Source organism: Gossypium arboreum, chromosome 7, assembly GCF_025698485.1.
Source record: "Gossypium arboreum isolate Shixiya-1 chromosome 7, ASM2569848v2, whole genome shotgun sequence".
In the NCBI taxonomy this organism is placed as follows: Eukaryota; Viridiplantae; Streptophyta; class Magnoliopsida; order Malvales; family Malvaceae; genus Gossypium; species Gossypium arboreum.
In genome coordinates, this window is record NC_069076.1 from 101,808,011 (window position 1) to 101,822,128 (window position 14,118).

At 30.8% G+C, this 14,118-nt stretch overlaps 1 protein-coding gene and 1 long non-coding RNA gene across 2 annotated transcripts; one reads left to right on the forward strand and one right to left on the reverse strand.

Moving 5' to 3' along the window:
• Positions 1–2,357: 2,357 nt before the first annotated feature.
• Positions 2,358–4,499, reverse strand: LOC108481027 (transcription initiation factor TFIID subunit 10-like). The gene is made up of 6 exons (XM_017784192.2): positions 4,276–4,499; positions 4,061–4,125; positions 3,430–3,492; positions 3,113–3,170; positions 2,996–3,046; positions 2,358–2,594 (listed from the first exon to the last, which is right to left on the reverse strand). The coding sequence occupies exons 1-6, from the start codon at positions 4,366–4,368 to the stop codon at positions 2,514–2,516; spliced, it is 411 nt and encodes a 136-aa protein (XP_017639681.1). The 5' UTR covers positions 4,369–4,499; the 3' UTR covers positions 2,358–2,513.
• Positions 4,500–11,109: 6,610 nt separating this feature from the next.
• LOC128295075 (uncharacterized) lies at positions 11,110–13,514 on the forward strand. The gene is made up of 3 exons (XR_008285377.1): positions 11,110–11,225; positions 11,696–11,778; positions 13,169–13,514. It is a non-coding gene; the product is annotated as an uncharacterized LOC128295075 (long non-coding RNA).
• The last annotated feature ends 604 nt before the right edge of the window (positions 13,515–14,118 follow it).

Consider the following 14,118-nt stretch of genomic DNA (forward strand, 5'->3'; position numbering starts at 1 on the left):
TTAGTGAGATTTATTTTCCAAAATAAATTATATTTTTTGTGATAACTCGAGTTTGACAGTTAATTTCTTTACCCATAGAGAATTAACTTTTCCATTGAAAATTTAAAGTTTTTATTATGTGATTAGGTTATGAATTAAAGTCCACTCTCTAAATAGGTGATGATTTGATAATAGCGAAAAAGACCGTGTTAGTTGAAAGTCAAGAATAGACGAGTTCCGCTAAGCAAATAACACCAAGTACTAAATTTGGTAAATTTTATCGTCATAAATAGCAAAAAGACTCAATTTTTAGAAAAAAATTAAAATTTTGTTGTGCAAACATACTTGTTTCTAAACCGCTTTTTCCAAAAATTATATCAAAATATAAGGTAACTATACTTTTTGACACCTATATTCGAATTCAATGTTCATTTCAATACTTATGTTTTTTTAATCAAATTAGTATCTGTGTTGACTTCCACTACACAAAATGATATTTAGGACAATGGTGTTAACTTTTTCATGTCGTCCAACGAATAATTTATATGTGACAAATTCAGTTCTGAGACTGCCCACGGTGATGTCATATTGATATTAATAAGCTAAAAATTATAAAATTAAAAATCATAAACTTAAAATTATAAAAATAGAAATAAAATATAAAATATATTAAAATTTTAAAATTATATACAATTGAAATTTTTTATAATATTTCATAAAATAAAAATAAAAAACCAAATTTTCGTTTAGATTTCTAATATTTTTATTTGACCACATAAAAAAAATTAAACATTTTTTGCCCCAAGTACCATTTTGTGTAACGAAAGCTAAATATAGATACCAACTTTGACCCAAAAAAAGTTACATTGGTAAGCTAAACATAAGTAGAAAAACTAGAACCCCAACATTTTGTCTATTGGTAAAGAGTGTTTACTGTATCCCTAAGGTTGTAGGATTAATCAATAGGTTGTACATGTGTAATAATTTAAGCGAGTGTGAATTTATGATTCTATTGTATAAAAAGAATACCAAAAATATAATTTATAAAATCATAACAAATTTATGTTTGGGATGATAAAACCTATTTAATCTAAACAATATAATTAGGGTTAATTAAACATAGAGATGTATTTTTGAAAAAGAAAATATTTTGAAAAGAGGAAAAATAAATATCAATAATAAATAGTGTCTGTTTTTAAGTCGTTCAAGATTTTAATTATATATAAGTTGATCTTTCTAATAGTTTTAATTCAGTGAATGAAAAGTAATAATAATTTGCATTTTTTTTTTCTTTTTTGAAACTATAAATGCCCGATGCATTAATAGCCGGAAAAGGTTAAGGAAATTACAGTACCTAATCCCTGCGCCCCTTTACAACAGCCATAGATTTGGGCGATGCCTTGTGGGTAAGTAAAAGCCTAAACCAAACCTAAATGTGCTTCATAATTAACAAGTACAAGAAAAATAAATGATCAAACAGACAACTCCTAAAACATCCACCTAAACCCTTAACCTTTCCCGGTGAAAACTCTTCCCCTTCGATAAACTGGTTGCCTTCAAAGTTTTCACTTACTTTGGTTCCTCCGGTCTCAGCAACACGATTACTTCTTACCTTCTTTCACATCTATTTCTATCTGCTATTTTTAGAGTGACTTCTTCTACCCAGTAAATCGGAGATTCAAATTGCCTTCTCCATATTCCTTAACTTTAGAGTGATTCGATTTCAAATAACCATGATTCTAAGTCAGTTTTCAGATTCTTTTGCATGGAAAGAATTAATGGTAAATTTTAACCAAGTTTTACAGTGTATTCATCTAAGTTTTACTTTGCTAATCTCATAAATAAAATTTCGAATAATATATATTGATTCGGGGCAATACACATAATAGTGCAATGATTTCTTAAATCTTAATAAAATATTATTACCTTATAATATAATGTATATATACAAAAGCTCGTGCAGGTAAAAAAATTAATTATACCATATTAGAGTTTAGGGTTTATGATTTTAAGAATCTAAGAATATATTTTATTAAACCAACTTTTGTTATAAATAATAATTTTTTATGAAAAATATAATTATATTAATAATGTTATTAAAATTGCACAATAATAATGTTTTACCATTATACATTTTATACCATCATTTTTGGTATATTTTGATAGATTTATATTCATAATTAACACTTCTTTAATTCATTTTACTTCAGAGTTTAACTTAAAAGGATTTGTTATTTATTACTTCCATAGCTAACAAGTTCTAATATAATTATATAATGTTTATAGGAATTGAGTTTAATATTCAAATTATTTGTCCAATCAAGTACATAGATTTGGACTCAAATTGTTAGTAGCCCAAACTTCCAGATCAGGACTCGTTTTGCCAGCTAATCATCTTTTAAAATTCAAGAGGGAGAAAAATATTATGTGAAGAAAAGTGAACAGCATGTTACGGTAGCCCTAGCATAACATCTCATAGATATGCAAAAAAATGTAGATCAACTAAATACAAACATGTAAATAACATGGCCCAACTATTCCTCTCTAGAAGCGGGATCGATACCGGTTGACGGGCTATCAGCAAAATACTCCTGGTGCTTCACATTCACCCCATACTGCTCATTCAAACACCAGTAAGCAATTACTTCTAGACACCAATGAAAATGCTAAGAAAAAAAACCAACTCTCTTATTCACTCGGGACATAAAAAAATGGGAAATCATATGACCATTCATCACAAGGCTTCTCAAGCAAAATACACGATATATTTCCCAAAGGAAATTAACCCATTCAATTAGTAGAATATTTTGTGTATGCCTAAGCAGATATAACCCATGTCTCATCATAATTTTGACAACAAATAAAAGCCTGGCTTTTGCTAAAAGCCAAAACCTCTGTTCATAATGAACCCAAGCAATCAACTATAAATGGTAAACGTAAATAGATGCTATTTGGTTATAGATACTAAAACATGTAATGAAATATAGAGTGGCAACGTAGATATTTCAATGCCTACCTCACGCAATGACTTTGAAAGATCGTCCATCGTCAAGATTAGGCGCTTATCCTGTTCCAAAAGAGGGTCAGACAAGCCAAAAGAGATCAGGAAACTAAGCAAACATAAATAGATCACCTTTTGCTGCTTCTCCCTTTTGTCTTTGACAACTGCAGCTTGCCTTGCCTTGCAATGCCTACATAAATAGTAAAATGTTATAAGCAGGCATGAGCAAATCTACGTTGAAAGTACTCAAAAGGTTATTTATTTAATATTTCCCCAGCACCTAAAGAAATCATAGATAACTCCACATAAATTAGGAACGTAAAAACTTAGCCATATCCTCAAAGTCCTATTTCCAACTTATATAACATCAACAAATTTCAAACCTTATCTTATTCCTACTTTAAAGGGAAACAAAAAAGGACTTAAGTTATAAGCTTTTGGTGTCATACTGAAGTGCATCACTTGCAACTTCCGCAACGAACTTCTGAGTGGCAACAGCGACAAGCCTTATTCTGCAAAAGCCCAAAAAAATCAAACAGGATCAGACATAAAGGAAACAAAATACCAACAATATGAACACGTTTTCTACTCTAAAAGATTGTTAAAAAAAAGAAGGGAAAATTAAAGGAAATCTTCTGTCCAAGACCCCATCCCGCTTTTATTAACATAGAAAAGCATGTAAAATGACTCACACATAAACTAGCTAGCATATAAGAGGCAAAAGTCCTTTCTCGTTTTTTGGGTTCCATTTTTGTTGAATATAAGAAATAAATAGCCTTCATAAACGTCTCATTATTGTCACAATGTAAATAGTAATTAAATTTTGTTCAACACATATGCAGGGAAACATTAATTAAGTTTAAAGATTCAAACTTTCCGGAACCCTGGAAATAACTAAAAGAAAGATACGTAACCCTAGGCACAGCTAGTTGTGTAAAGTAGGATGAAAGATTTCAAACATTATCATCTTAAACCGACAAAGGAATTTTTTTTGACAAATTTCCGCTTGGGCATCCAAACACAGGATAGAAGGATACTGAAAGGATTTTTTTTTAAAAAAAAAGGGGGAGAAATACCTACAATCGAACATCGGGACATTGAAATCCACTCTTGGCTAAGTAATGTTCCACCAATTCGTCAGGTATCTGCCACAAATCAACCGGAATATAGGTGGAGGAATCATTAGAAACATAGAAAAAAAAACAATTTACAGGAATTTGCTCCATAAAAGGATGATTGATTTGTTCTTGAAGAAAAAGAAAAGGGAAGAGGGTGTAAAAGGGAAAAGAGAGTACAGTGGGAGCATAATCCATAAGAGAGGCAAGGAAATCGGAGAGAGCAGAGTCATCATCGTGCTTCCCATCGCTGGATTGCGGGTTGTGGTTCATTCTCTCTTTCTTTCGTTTTCCCAACTGTGCGCTCTCTGCCTTCGCTATATGCTTCTTGCTTATGTTAATGATTAATGAACCGAACCTATTTTCTACGGCCGCCTCATGTGTATAACTGTACGCCTATTATGTATAGTAATAATAGTAATAATAATAATAATTAATAAACTGTACGCCTGTTCATCCCACCCGGTAATATCCGATAAAATCGTTCACAAGTCGGGGTAATATTAACTTCAACCAATTTATTATTTAATACTAAAATTGGTAAAAGTAGAATGTAATTTTTTTAAGTGTGGATGACGTAGAATTTGAATTAAATTAAATTGGTTAGTGGAATTGATTGGATTGGGGTTTGATCAGAATAAAGATGTTGAACCAATTGTATTGGAAATTACTTTAAATTAATAACAATTTAAAAACAAAAAGAAAAAAATAATGATTGAATTGAGTGAACCAATTTTATAAAAAATATTAATATTTTATTATTTTTATGATTTTTTGAATTATTTATTTAATTATTATTGGACTAGCAATCAAACCGAGAGCCAATGATTTGACCAGTTTAATTTTATGTACATTTATTAAAACATTGAAAATAACTCATCAATAACATAATAATCATTAAAATCTTGACTCTCGGCCTATTGACATCGGATATTCATCTCAAAAACACGTCATAGGTTCGAATAACAAGGGCAATCTTGTGTTACGATTCGCCCATGAGCAAAGCTACCTAAAACACAAAAACAAGTTCGGAATGGAGTGAACATAAGAAAACCAAGTCACGAGATTGTTAGAACGTCTTGGAAGATTTTAGATGTCCAAATAAGAGTCTGGATCATTGTAGAACCGTGTAGAAGATTCTAAAAGCTCTAAAAACATTCACCCTTCTATAACATTTAATGAGTTAGATGGAAATAGTCTAAAATGCAATCTAAGCCGTCCATTTAATTTTATTGTAACCGCTAAATCAAAAGGGTTTGCCTATAAAAAAAAAACTCCCTTCTCTCATTTTGTACACAAGCTAGCTTTTGAAAGTAACATATTCCCACATTCCCCTACCTTCTTAAACCCAAAGATTACATGGCTATTGAGCTAACTTTTTAGAGTAATATACTTTCACATTCTCTTAACTTCTTAAAAACCATAGGATTATTATTATTTTATTCGTGCAAACTATCTATAACATTCTCATAACTTCTTAAAAATCATACTTGTTACATTCCAAAAATTAGATTAGTGAATTTAGGTAAAATATTGTAATACCGAAAATTTTTATAGTAAGATATTATCCTTGATATAGTAAAATAAGGAAATAAAGTGACAAACAGGGAAATTTTGAGTTATGTCAATATTGAGAAGTATATTATGATATATTAATTCAAGAAAGGACTAAATTGTAAAAGTGAGAAAAGTTTTATTGCACAAGAGTAAATACTCAAAATTTGAGAGGTTAAAGTATAAATATGAAAAAGTTGAAGGACCAATAGTGTAAATATTTTAAGAGAGGAATGATCTAGAAACTAAGGAACATGGATGAATTAGGACCAAATTGAATAGGTGAAGAACTATGAGGACTAAATTATAATTTTACCAAATTAAATGATGACTCAATGATGGAATTTTAAAAGATAATAAAGGGCAAAATGGTCAATTGGAAGAGAGAGAAATCTAGAAAGTAATGATGATGTTGATGATATTTTATGATTATTTAATTAGATATATATTATTTTAATGAGATATTTTATTATTTTATTATTATTTCATTATTATTTTATTATTAATTATTTAGTATAAAGGAAGGAAAGATGAAGAATTTTCATCATCTTTCCATGCATGCAACCAAAATTAGAAGAGAAGGAAAATAAAGAAATTTTCTTTTCTTTACAATTTGGTCCTTCCACCAAAAATTCACCATTTTCACCTAGAAATCAAAAGAATTTCCATAGCTACTACGAGAGAAAAATGTTAAGGAGACCATGGGGAGTTAGAATATCAAGTTGGATTCAAGAAATAGAAGCTGGAGGAGAGAGAAAATCAAGTTAAAAATTAGTATCAATAGAACAAGGTAAGTATATCAAGATTTCAATATGTTTTTAAGTTTGTTATTATTGACAAAGCATGGAAATAATGTTATAGTAGAGTTTTCTTACGTAAGGTCCTATGTTCTTGATATGTTAGTGAAGAGAAAATAAGAGAAAGTGATTAGAAATGGTGTAGAAAAAGAAAATAAGGGTGTTATAACATGATAATTAATATCTTGTACTAAAATAGTTTTGGACAACAGCAGTAGTCTAACTTTGAAAAATCATCAAAAATTGTAGAAATCTAATTATAGGATGAATAAAATATGAAATTAAATATTATTAAGTCTAGTTTCTTATAGAAGAAATTATGTAAGCAATGGAATTGTAAATCATGAGATATGATGAATTTTGTGAGATAGGGTCAGAATGATTTCGGGTTCCCCTGTTCTGACTTTGTAAAATCATAAAAAATTGGATAAAAATAATTAGGGGCTTAAATTTATATGTTTATAATCCTGAAAGAGTATATTTTCAATAGAAACAAACTATAACATCATTAGAATTCTATACGGGGAGATAATTAATTTTTAGTGAAGAAGGGCCAGAACTGTCAGACAGCAGAACAGGGGTAAATTTAAAGAATAAACTGTACCTATTGGCTAAACCAAAAATTCTGAAAATTTTATGGTAAGAATATATATTAGTCTAGTTTCAGGAAATATTATCGGATATTAATTTGGAGTTTTATAGCTCCAGATATAAATAATTTAGTGACAATGACGCAGATAGACAGCTTGAATATTCATAAAAGTAAATAATAAAAAATTATGGATAATGTTACTTACAAGTGTGTTATCTACATTAAGGATGTGTAATGGAGAGGAGGAGGAGGAAATATATGTATGAATATTCATCTAGCATGGCTAATTTGTATATTTTAGGCTCAGGGACTAAATTGAATAAAAGTAAAACTTTATGGGCAATTTTGTAAAAATGTCAAAAATGACCAAATTGCATGAAATGGATTATTTTATTATTTAAATTACAAAATTGAATGAAATTATTAATTTAGTTCAAGATCGGGGGAAAACATGTTTTAGGGATTAAATTGAAATGTGTTGAAATTATGAAAAATTCTGATATTTTATAGAATTCATGGACTGTTATCAATACATATGAGAATAATAGCTGGAAGTAAGGATTAAATTGCAAGAATTTTATTTTCCTGATCCTAAGGGTGAAATCGTCATTAATTAAAAGTTTAGGGGCAAAATGGTAATTTTGCCTAGAACATTAATTAAATGTATTAGAATATGAAATGAATGAAAATGATGATCAAATTTATTTATAAAGATCCGAACGACTCAAATATGAGACTTGATCGTGGAAAAGAAAAGATATCGAATTAATGAAATTATAAACACAAACAAGCAATGAGGTAAGTTCGTGTAACTTGAATTATATTCTTTAATGCTTGAGATGCATGTTTTTGATATGAATATGATTTGAATGTTCATTATATGGAAATTTATGAAACATTGATATATTTGATAAAAGGGGAAGAAATCCCGATTGAATGAAAGGAAAATTCGATGGATCTCTGAGAAGGAATTGACGGTAAAAAGGATCTAGCCCGGACGGGTGATCCTATCCTGATATAGCCCTCCTGAAGAATATGTGGAAAATGGATTTAGCTCAGACGGGTAATCCGAATTAGGGTCTGAATTTAGCCTTGACTGGTAATTCAGGTCTAAGCTCATTAGAGTAATTGTCGTTGCAGGGGATTTAGCCTGGACTAGTAATCCCGACAATACTCTATGAGTTTATATTACAGGGGATTTAGCCTGGACTGGTAATCCCGCTGTAAGGATAAGGTTCACGGGAGTGTGCTCTCTGAAATGAAATGTATAAGACCATGATTGAAAGATACCATGGCAACATGATTAGAAATGTGTAAGACCATGGTTGAAAGATACCATGGCAACATGATATGAAATGTGTAAGACCATGGTTGAAAGATATCATGGCAACATGATATGAAATGTGTAAGACCATGGTTGAAAGATACCATGGCAACATGATATGAAATGTGTACAACCATGGTTGAAAGATACCATGGCAACGTGACATGAAAGAATAAGACCATGGTTGAAAGATACCATGGCAACATGATATGAAATGTGCAAGACCATGGTTGAAAGATACCATGGCAACCTGATATGAAATGTGTAAGACCATGGTTGAAAGATACCATGGCAACCTGATATGAAATGTGTAAGACCATAGTTGAAAGATACCATGGCAACGTGATATGAAATGAACAAGACCATGGTTGAAAGATACCATGGCAACATGACAGAAAATGAGTAAAACCATAGTTGAAAGACACTATGGCATCATGTCAAAGATAAATAAGACCGTGGATGGGAGACGCTATGATATCTATTGAACAATTGATATTCAGGTAATATGTATCAGATGACGAATGATTATATAAAATGATTGTGTGAAATGTTTACAAGAACTGGACATATGGAAATATATGTACAAAATAGTTGTATGAAATAATTATGAAGATAAATAAACGAAATAAGTATAAGTACATGGAATATAATTTATGTTAAAATATAAGCTATTACGGAATAAATATACATAAAATATATGGAAATGATGGAGCATGAAATATTGATATAATGAAATGAATGATATATGCTTATGAAGAAATGGTAAGAGCATGATATGTTTAAGTGACATGTACATATATGATTATCTTTGATATCTTGATACAAGGAAATTATGTAAGATGAGACTATTATTAAACTCAAGTGCGATATGTCGAGAAAATAAATATATCAATGTTGAATTTATATGAGATATGTGCAAGTATACTAACAATGATGCTGTTTGCTGTTTGATGCTTATACAAGTGCCAAACTGTTGATTGAATGGTAATATATTTATTTATATGATGCATTGAATCGGTAAGTATTTAAATTTTTTTTAAGTGATCTGCATATGGTAGTAATGCTCAAAACCACATTGGCGTGGACACGGGCTAGGGGTGTTACAAATATAATATTAAAATAATTATCGGGTCTAAAAATCTAGGTTGAGAAATTAGAATTAAGTGTTCGATTATTAATTTTCTTAAAATGAATTTTAAAAACGAAACCATATTTGAAAATAATTAAGAAAATATTATTCAATTTAAAATAAATGACTGATTTGAAAAAGGGCGAAAATTAAAAGTTTTTAAAAGACAAATTTTCTAAATTTTAAAAACTAATTTTCCTCCCGTTGCCTATTTGAACATCAGTTGTCTCTTCCCTCTCTTTTTCATCATCTATTTAAAACTTTTCTAAAAACTAAATCAAAGTTTTTCTCTCAATTTGACTAAACAAACCTGGTTTTCCTTGTAATATGCTATAGATAATAATTAGAGAGGTTAAAACAGTAGTTAAATTCTGTTTATTCTGTTTGTTGAGTTAATTATGTAGCCAGGAAATGGCACGTTTTGGGGAGGGGTCTTTTAATGAATACGTTGCCTTTTAGGGGAAAGCTTAGTTACTAAATAGGGAGTTTTGGGCACTCAGTTGTAACCGAATGGCAGCTGTAGAGGAGCGTCAATCTTTTCCTTTTAAGCATGCTCGTAGTACTGGGTTGTTATGAAAAAAGAATATTACGTTCTCAACTTCTACTTTTTCTTTCTGCTATTTCTCTCATTCTTCTTCCTCCTATTCTGTTATTTTCTTCCTCTCTTCTCCAGTAACTGCACCATAATACCCCAAAAATTTCTATAGTAAGATATTATCATTGATATAGAAAAATAAGGAAATAAGTGACAAAAAGGGAAGTTTTGAGTTATGACAATATTGGGAAATAAATTATGATATCTTGATTCAAGAAAAGACTAAATTGTAAAAGTGTGAAAAATTTTGTTGCCTAAGAGTAAATACTCAAAACTTGAAGGGTTAAAGTATAAATATAAAAAAATTGAAGGGTCAATAGTGTAAATATTTTAAGGGTGGAATGATCTGAAAACTAAGGAAAATGGATGAATTAGGACCAAATTGAATAGGTGAAGAGTTATGAGGGACTAAATTACAATTTTACCAAATTAAATGATGACTCAAAGATGGAATTTTAAAAGATAATAAAGGGCAAAATGGTCAATTGGAAGAGAGAGAAATTTAGAAAGTAATGATGATGTTGATGATATTTTATAATTATTTAATTAAGATAAATATTATTTTAATATTTTAATGAGATATTTTACATTTTTCAAAGTCAGAACAGGGGAACCCGAAATCATTCTGACATTATCTCACAAAATTTATTATATCTCATAATTCACAATTTCATTTGTAACAGCCCGATTTTGGGCCTAGTCAGAACAGTAGTTTCAGGACCACTATTTCGAGGCCAAAGAAAATTATTTTAGTATTATTTTGTGTTATAATATAATTTTATAAGTGCATGTAAATTTTGGTAAGTTAATTTTAGCGATTTCTAGTCCAATTTCGAAAAAGGACTAAATCGCGTAAAAGGTAAAAGTTGTGTGTTAATGCCTAAATGTGTTAATAGACTAGAGAACTAAAATTGGAGGCATTTAAAGGGCAATTAGACCCTTTTTAAGTGTGTGGCCGGCCAAGGGAGACCAATTGGTCAAAAGGCCAAAATTTGTGGCTTTATGTGTTTTAATTAACTAATTAGTAATAAAATAAAGAAAAGAAAATATCATCTTTCTTCATCTTCTCTCCACCGAAAAATGGCAGCAAAGAAAGGGTTTAGAAGCTGGAAACTTTCAGCAAAGAAACTCCCTTTATAGTAAGTGATTTTAATGTCTTTGCTTGATGATTTTTACATTTTTGGAACCCCTAAAGCATGAGCTTTCATAAGAGGAGATTATTTTGCAAAATGATGAAGAGTCTAGGGTTTTACCATGAGAGTAAATGTGTTGTTTTCTGTGTTTTTATGGAAGATTATGAGTCCTAGTTGTTTAATAAACAACTTTTGTGAAAGAAATTGCATGAAAATACCTTAAAAAGGGCTAAATTGCTAAGTTGTAAAATGAGTTATAAATGTGTAAAATAGTTGAAATTATGAGTTGCTGTAGTTATGAAAATGGTTCATCTAGACTCAAGGAGTAAAGAAATGTGATAAAAATTAATTTACGAGCATTGGGGCAAAAGTGCAAATATGCAAAAGTTTGGGGTCAAAATGAAAATTTGTAAAAATATGATTTTTAGACCCATATGAATATTGTGACTGATTGTTAGGCTAAATTGATGTTATAGATGATGAAAATTGAGATTTGAACCTAGAACGGAAAGAAATCGATTTATGGACGAGTATGTCTTTTCACCTTTGTGGTATCGAGGTAAGTTCGTATGTAAACAATACCATGCTATACATGTATTTAAATGTTATCATTACATGAATTGTACAGATATTAATGTGTATGTGATTAATAGAAATATGATAAGACAAAGCCTTAATAGACAAGGAAAAATCCCGTTTGAACTTTAAGAATAAATTAGGATACGAGTGACATGTCACTAGGAATTACGAGTCTACATGACTAGCTCGATAGTGAGCATTGAAATGTTATGAGATATGAGATAGCTTTAGCTACAATTGAGGCACTTATGTGCAAAGGCTTTTCCGAGTATCCAATTAATATTCCAAGTGTTTAACGGGCAATCCAAGGAAAGAGTTGATGATGGTCCCAATGAGGTAAGTCATTGGTGAGTATGCACTCGAGTTATGTTACGAGTTGTGCAAGTATGTATACTAAGCCTATGATAATGCCTTGATATGTGATGATCTATGATGCATAATATGTGTTCTTACCATGATGGATAAAATGGTGTTGTATTAATATTATGAACAATGACCATGAATGAGTAACTTAGCCTTGACAGATTTGAGTTACTGCAATAGTGTAACTTTGAAAATACACTAAAAAAAGTGGAAAATGAATTAGAGGCAGAATAAAATATGGTATTAAATCTTAATGAGCCTATTTTCACATGAAAGAAATATAGGAAGAAAAAGAATTCTATATTGTGTGATATTTAAATTCTCGTGAAACAGGGTCTGAATGAATTCGAGATCCCCTGTTCTGATTTTATAAATTCACCGTAAATTGTACAAAAAATTTTAAGAGTCATACCTTACATTCATGGATTCCTTATTGAGTCTATCTTTAAGAGAAACAAACGGCATGATCATTGGAATTATGTACATGGAGAAATTCAGTTCGTAGTGCATAGGGGTTAGAGTAGTCATACCTTGAAACAGGGGAAAATTTAACTAATAAACTGTACTAAATGGCTTGACCAAAAATTCTAGAAAAAAATTAGTAATTATACATATGAGTCTAGTTTCAAGAGAAATAGACGAGAATATTATTCAAGTTCTGTACTATGAGATAATTGAACTTTAGTGCAGAAGGGTTGAAACTGTCAGATAGTGAATCAGGAGCAAACTTGAGGAATAAACTGTACTAATTGGCTAAGTCAAAAATTCTGGAAATTTTATGGAAGAAAGATAAATGAGTCTAGTTTCAGGGAAAATTAACGGAACTTAATTTGGAGTTTCGTAGCTCCAGATATAAATAATTTAGTGACTGCTGCTCAGGAAGATAGCTTGTAGTGAACTTGAGAATATGTTGTAAACATTGATAAAAACAAGTTAATGAGTTGCTTATTGTTTTCATATGAACTTACTAAGCGAAAGCTTACCCTCTTCTTTCCCATGTTTTCTAGAGTTTCCAGGTTAGCTTGGGTTGGAGGCCGTCAGAGATATTATCACACTGTCGAGTTAACGCTATCGGCGTAAGTAAACTCAAGTGATTCTAGTCTATGGCATGTATAGTGTTTTAATGTGAGTATGTAATATTATGATTTAGCCAAAGGCATTGGCTTGTTATTAAGGTAGTATTAGTCATGTAAATTGGCCTATGTTGGCTAATATCGTTATGGGCCCATATGATTATTCTTAAGCATGTATGTTATTATCTCTTGTGATGTGGCTTACAACATGTATGCTTAGAGATTGAATTGAGATTCATTGATGAGCTAATATCTAATGCAGGATTAAGTGATTGGTAAATAGTTAATAATGCTTCATGAATGGTTTGTGGATATGATTATGCATGCTTTGTGATGGACATGAGGTTTGATGACATGTTGATAGCTATAGCATTAATATGGTAAAGATGAAAGAAAAACTTATTGTAATGGTTGCATGTGAAATTACCATGGTCATGTCATGTTAGGAAGGTTTAAGTGCCTAATTTTTTCATGTTGTATGCTATTGTATAAGTATGCGTGCATGTGTTGTGAGTGTGACAAAATGGCTTGGAAAATAGCCTTGTATTTGTCCAGGTTTTTGGACATGGGTTCGGGACACAGGCGTGTCCTTAGCACCCGGGCGTGTGCTCTATACCTACACGGGCGTGTAGAGCCTTGATGCAAGAGATTTCCTAAGTTTTTCATGAGTTCTCGGTTGAGTCCCGAACCACCCCGAATGCATGTATTGGGCCTCGTAAGCTCGCATAAGGGACAGATTACATGTGAAAAGAAAAGTTTTTAATTATTTGAGATTTCATGGCCTTGTTTAGTATGGAAATGTTAGTAAAAGTCAGGTAGCACCTCGAACCGCGTCCCGACGTCGGATGCGGGCGAGGGGTGTTACATCGTTGCTTACATCGTTT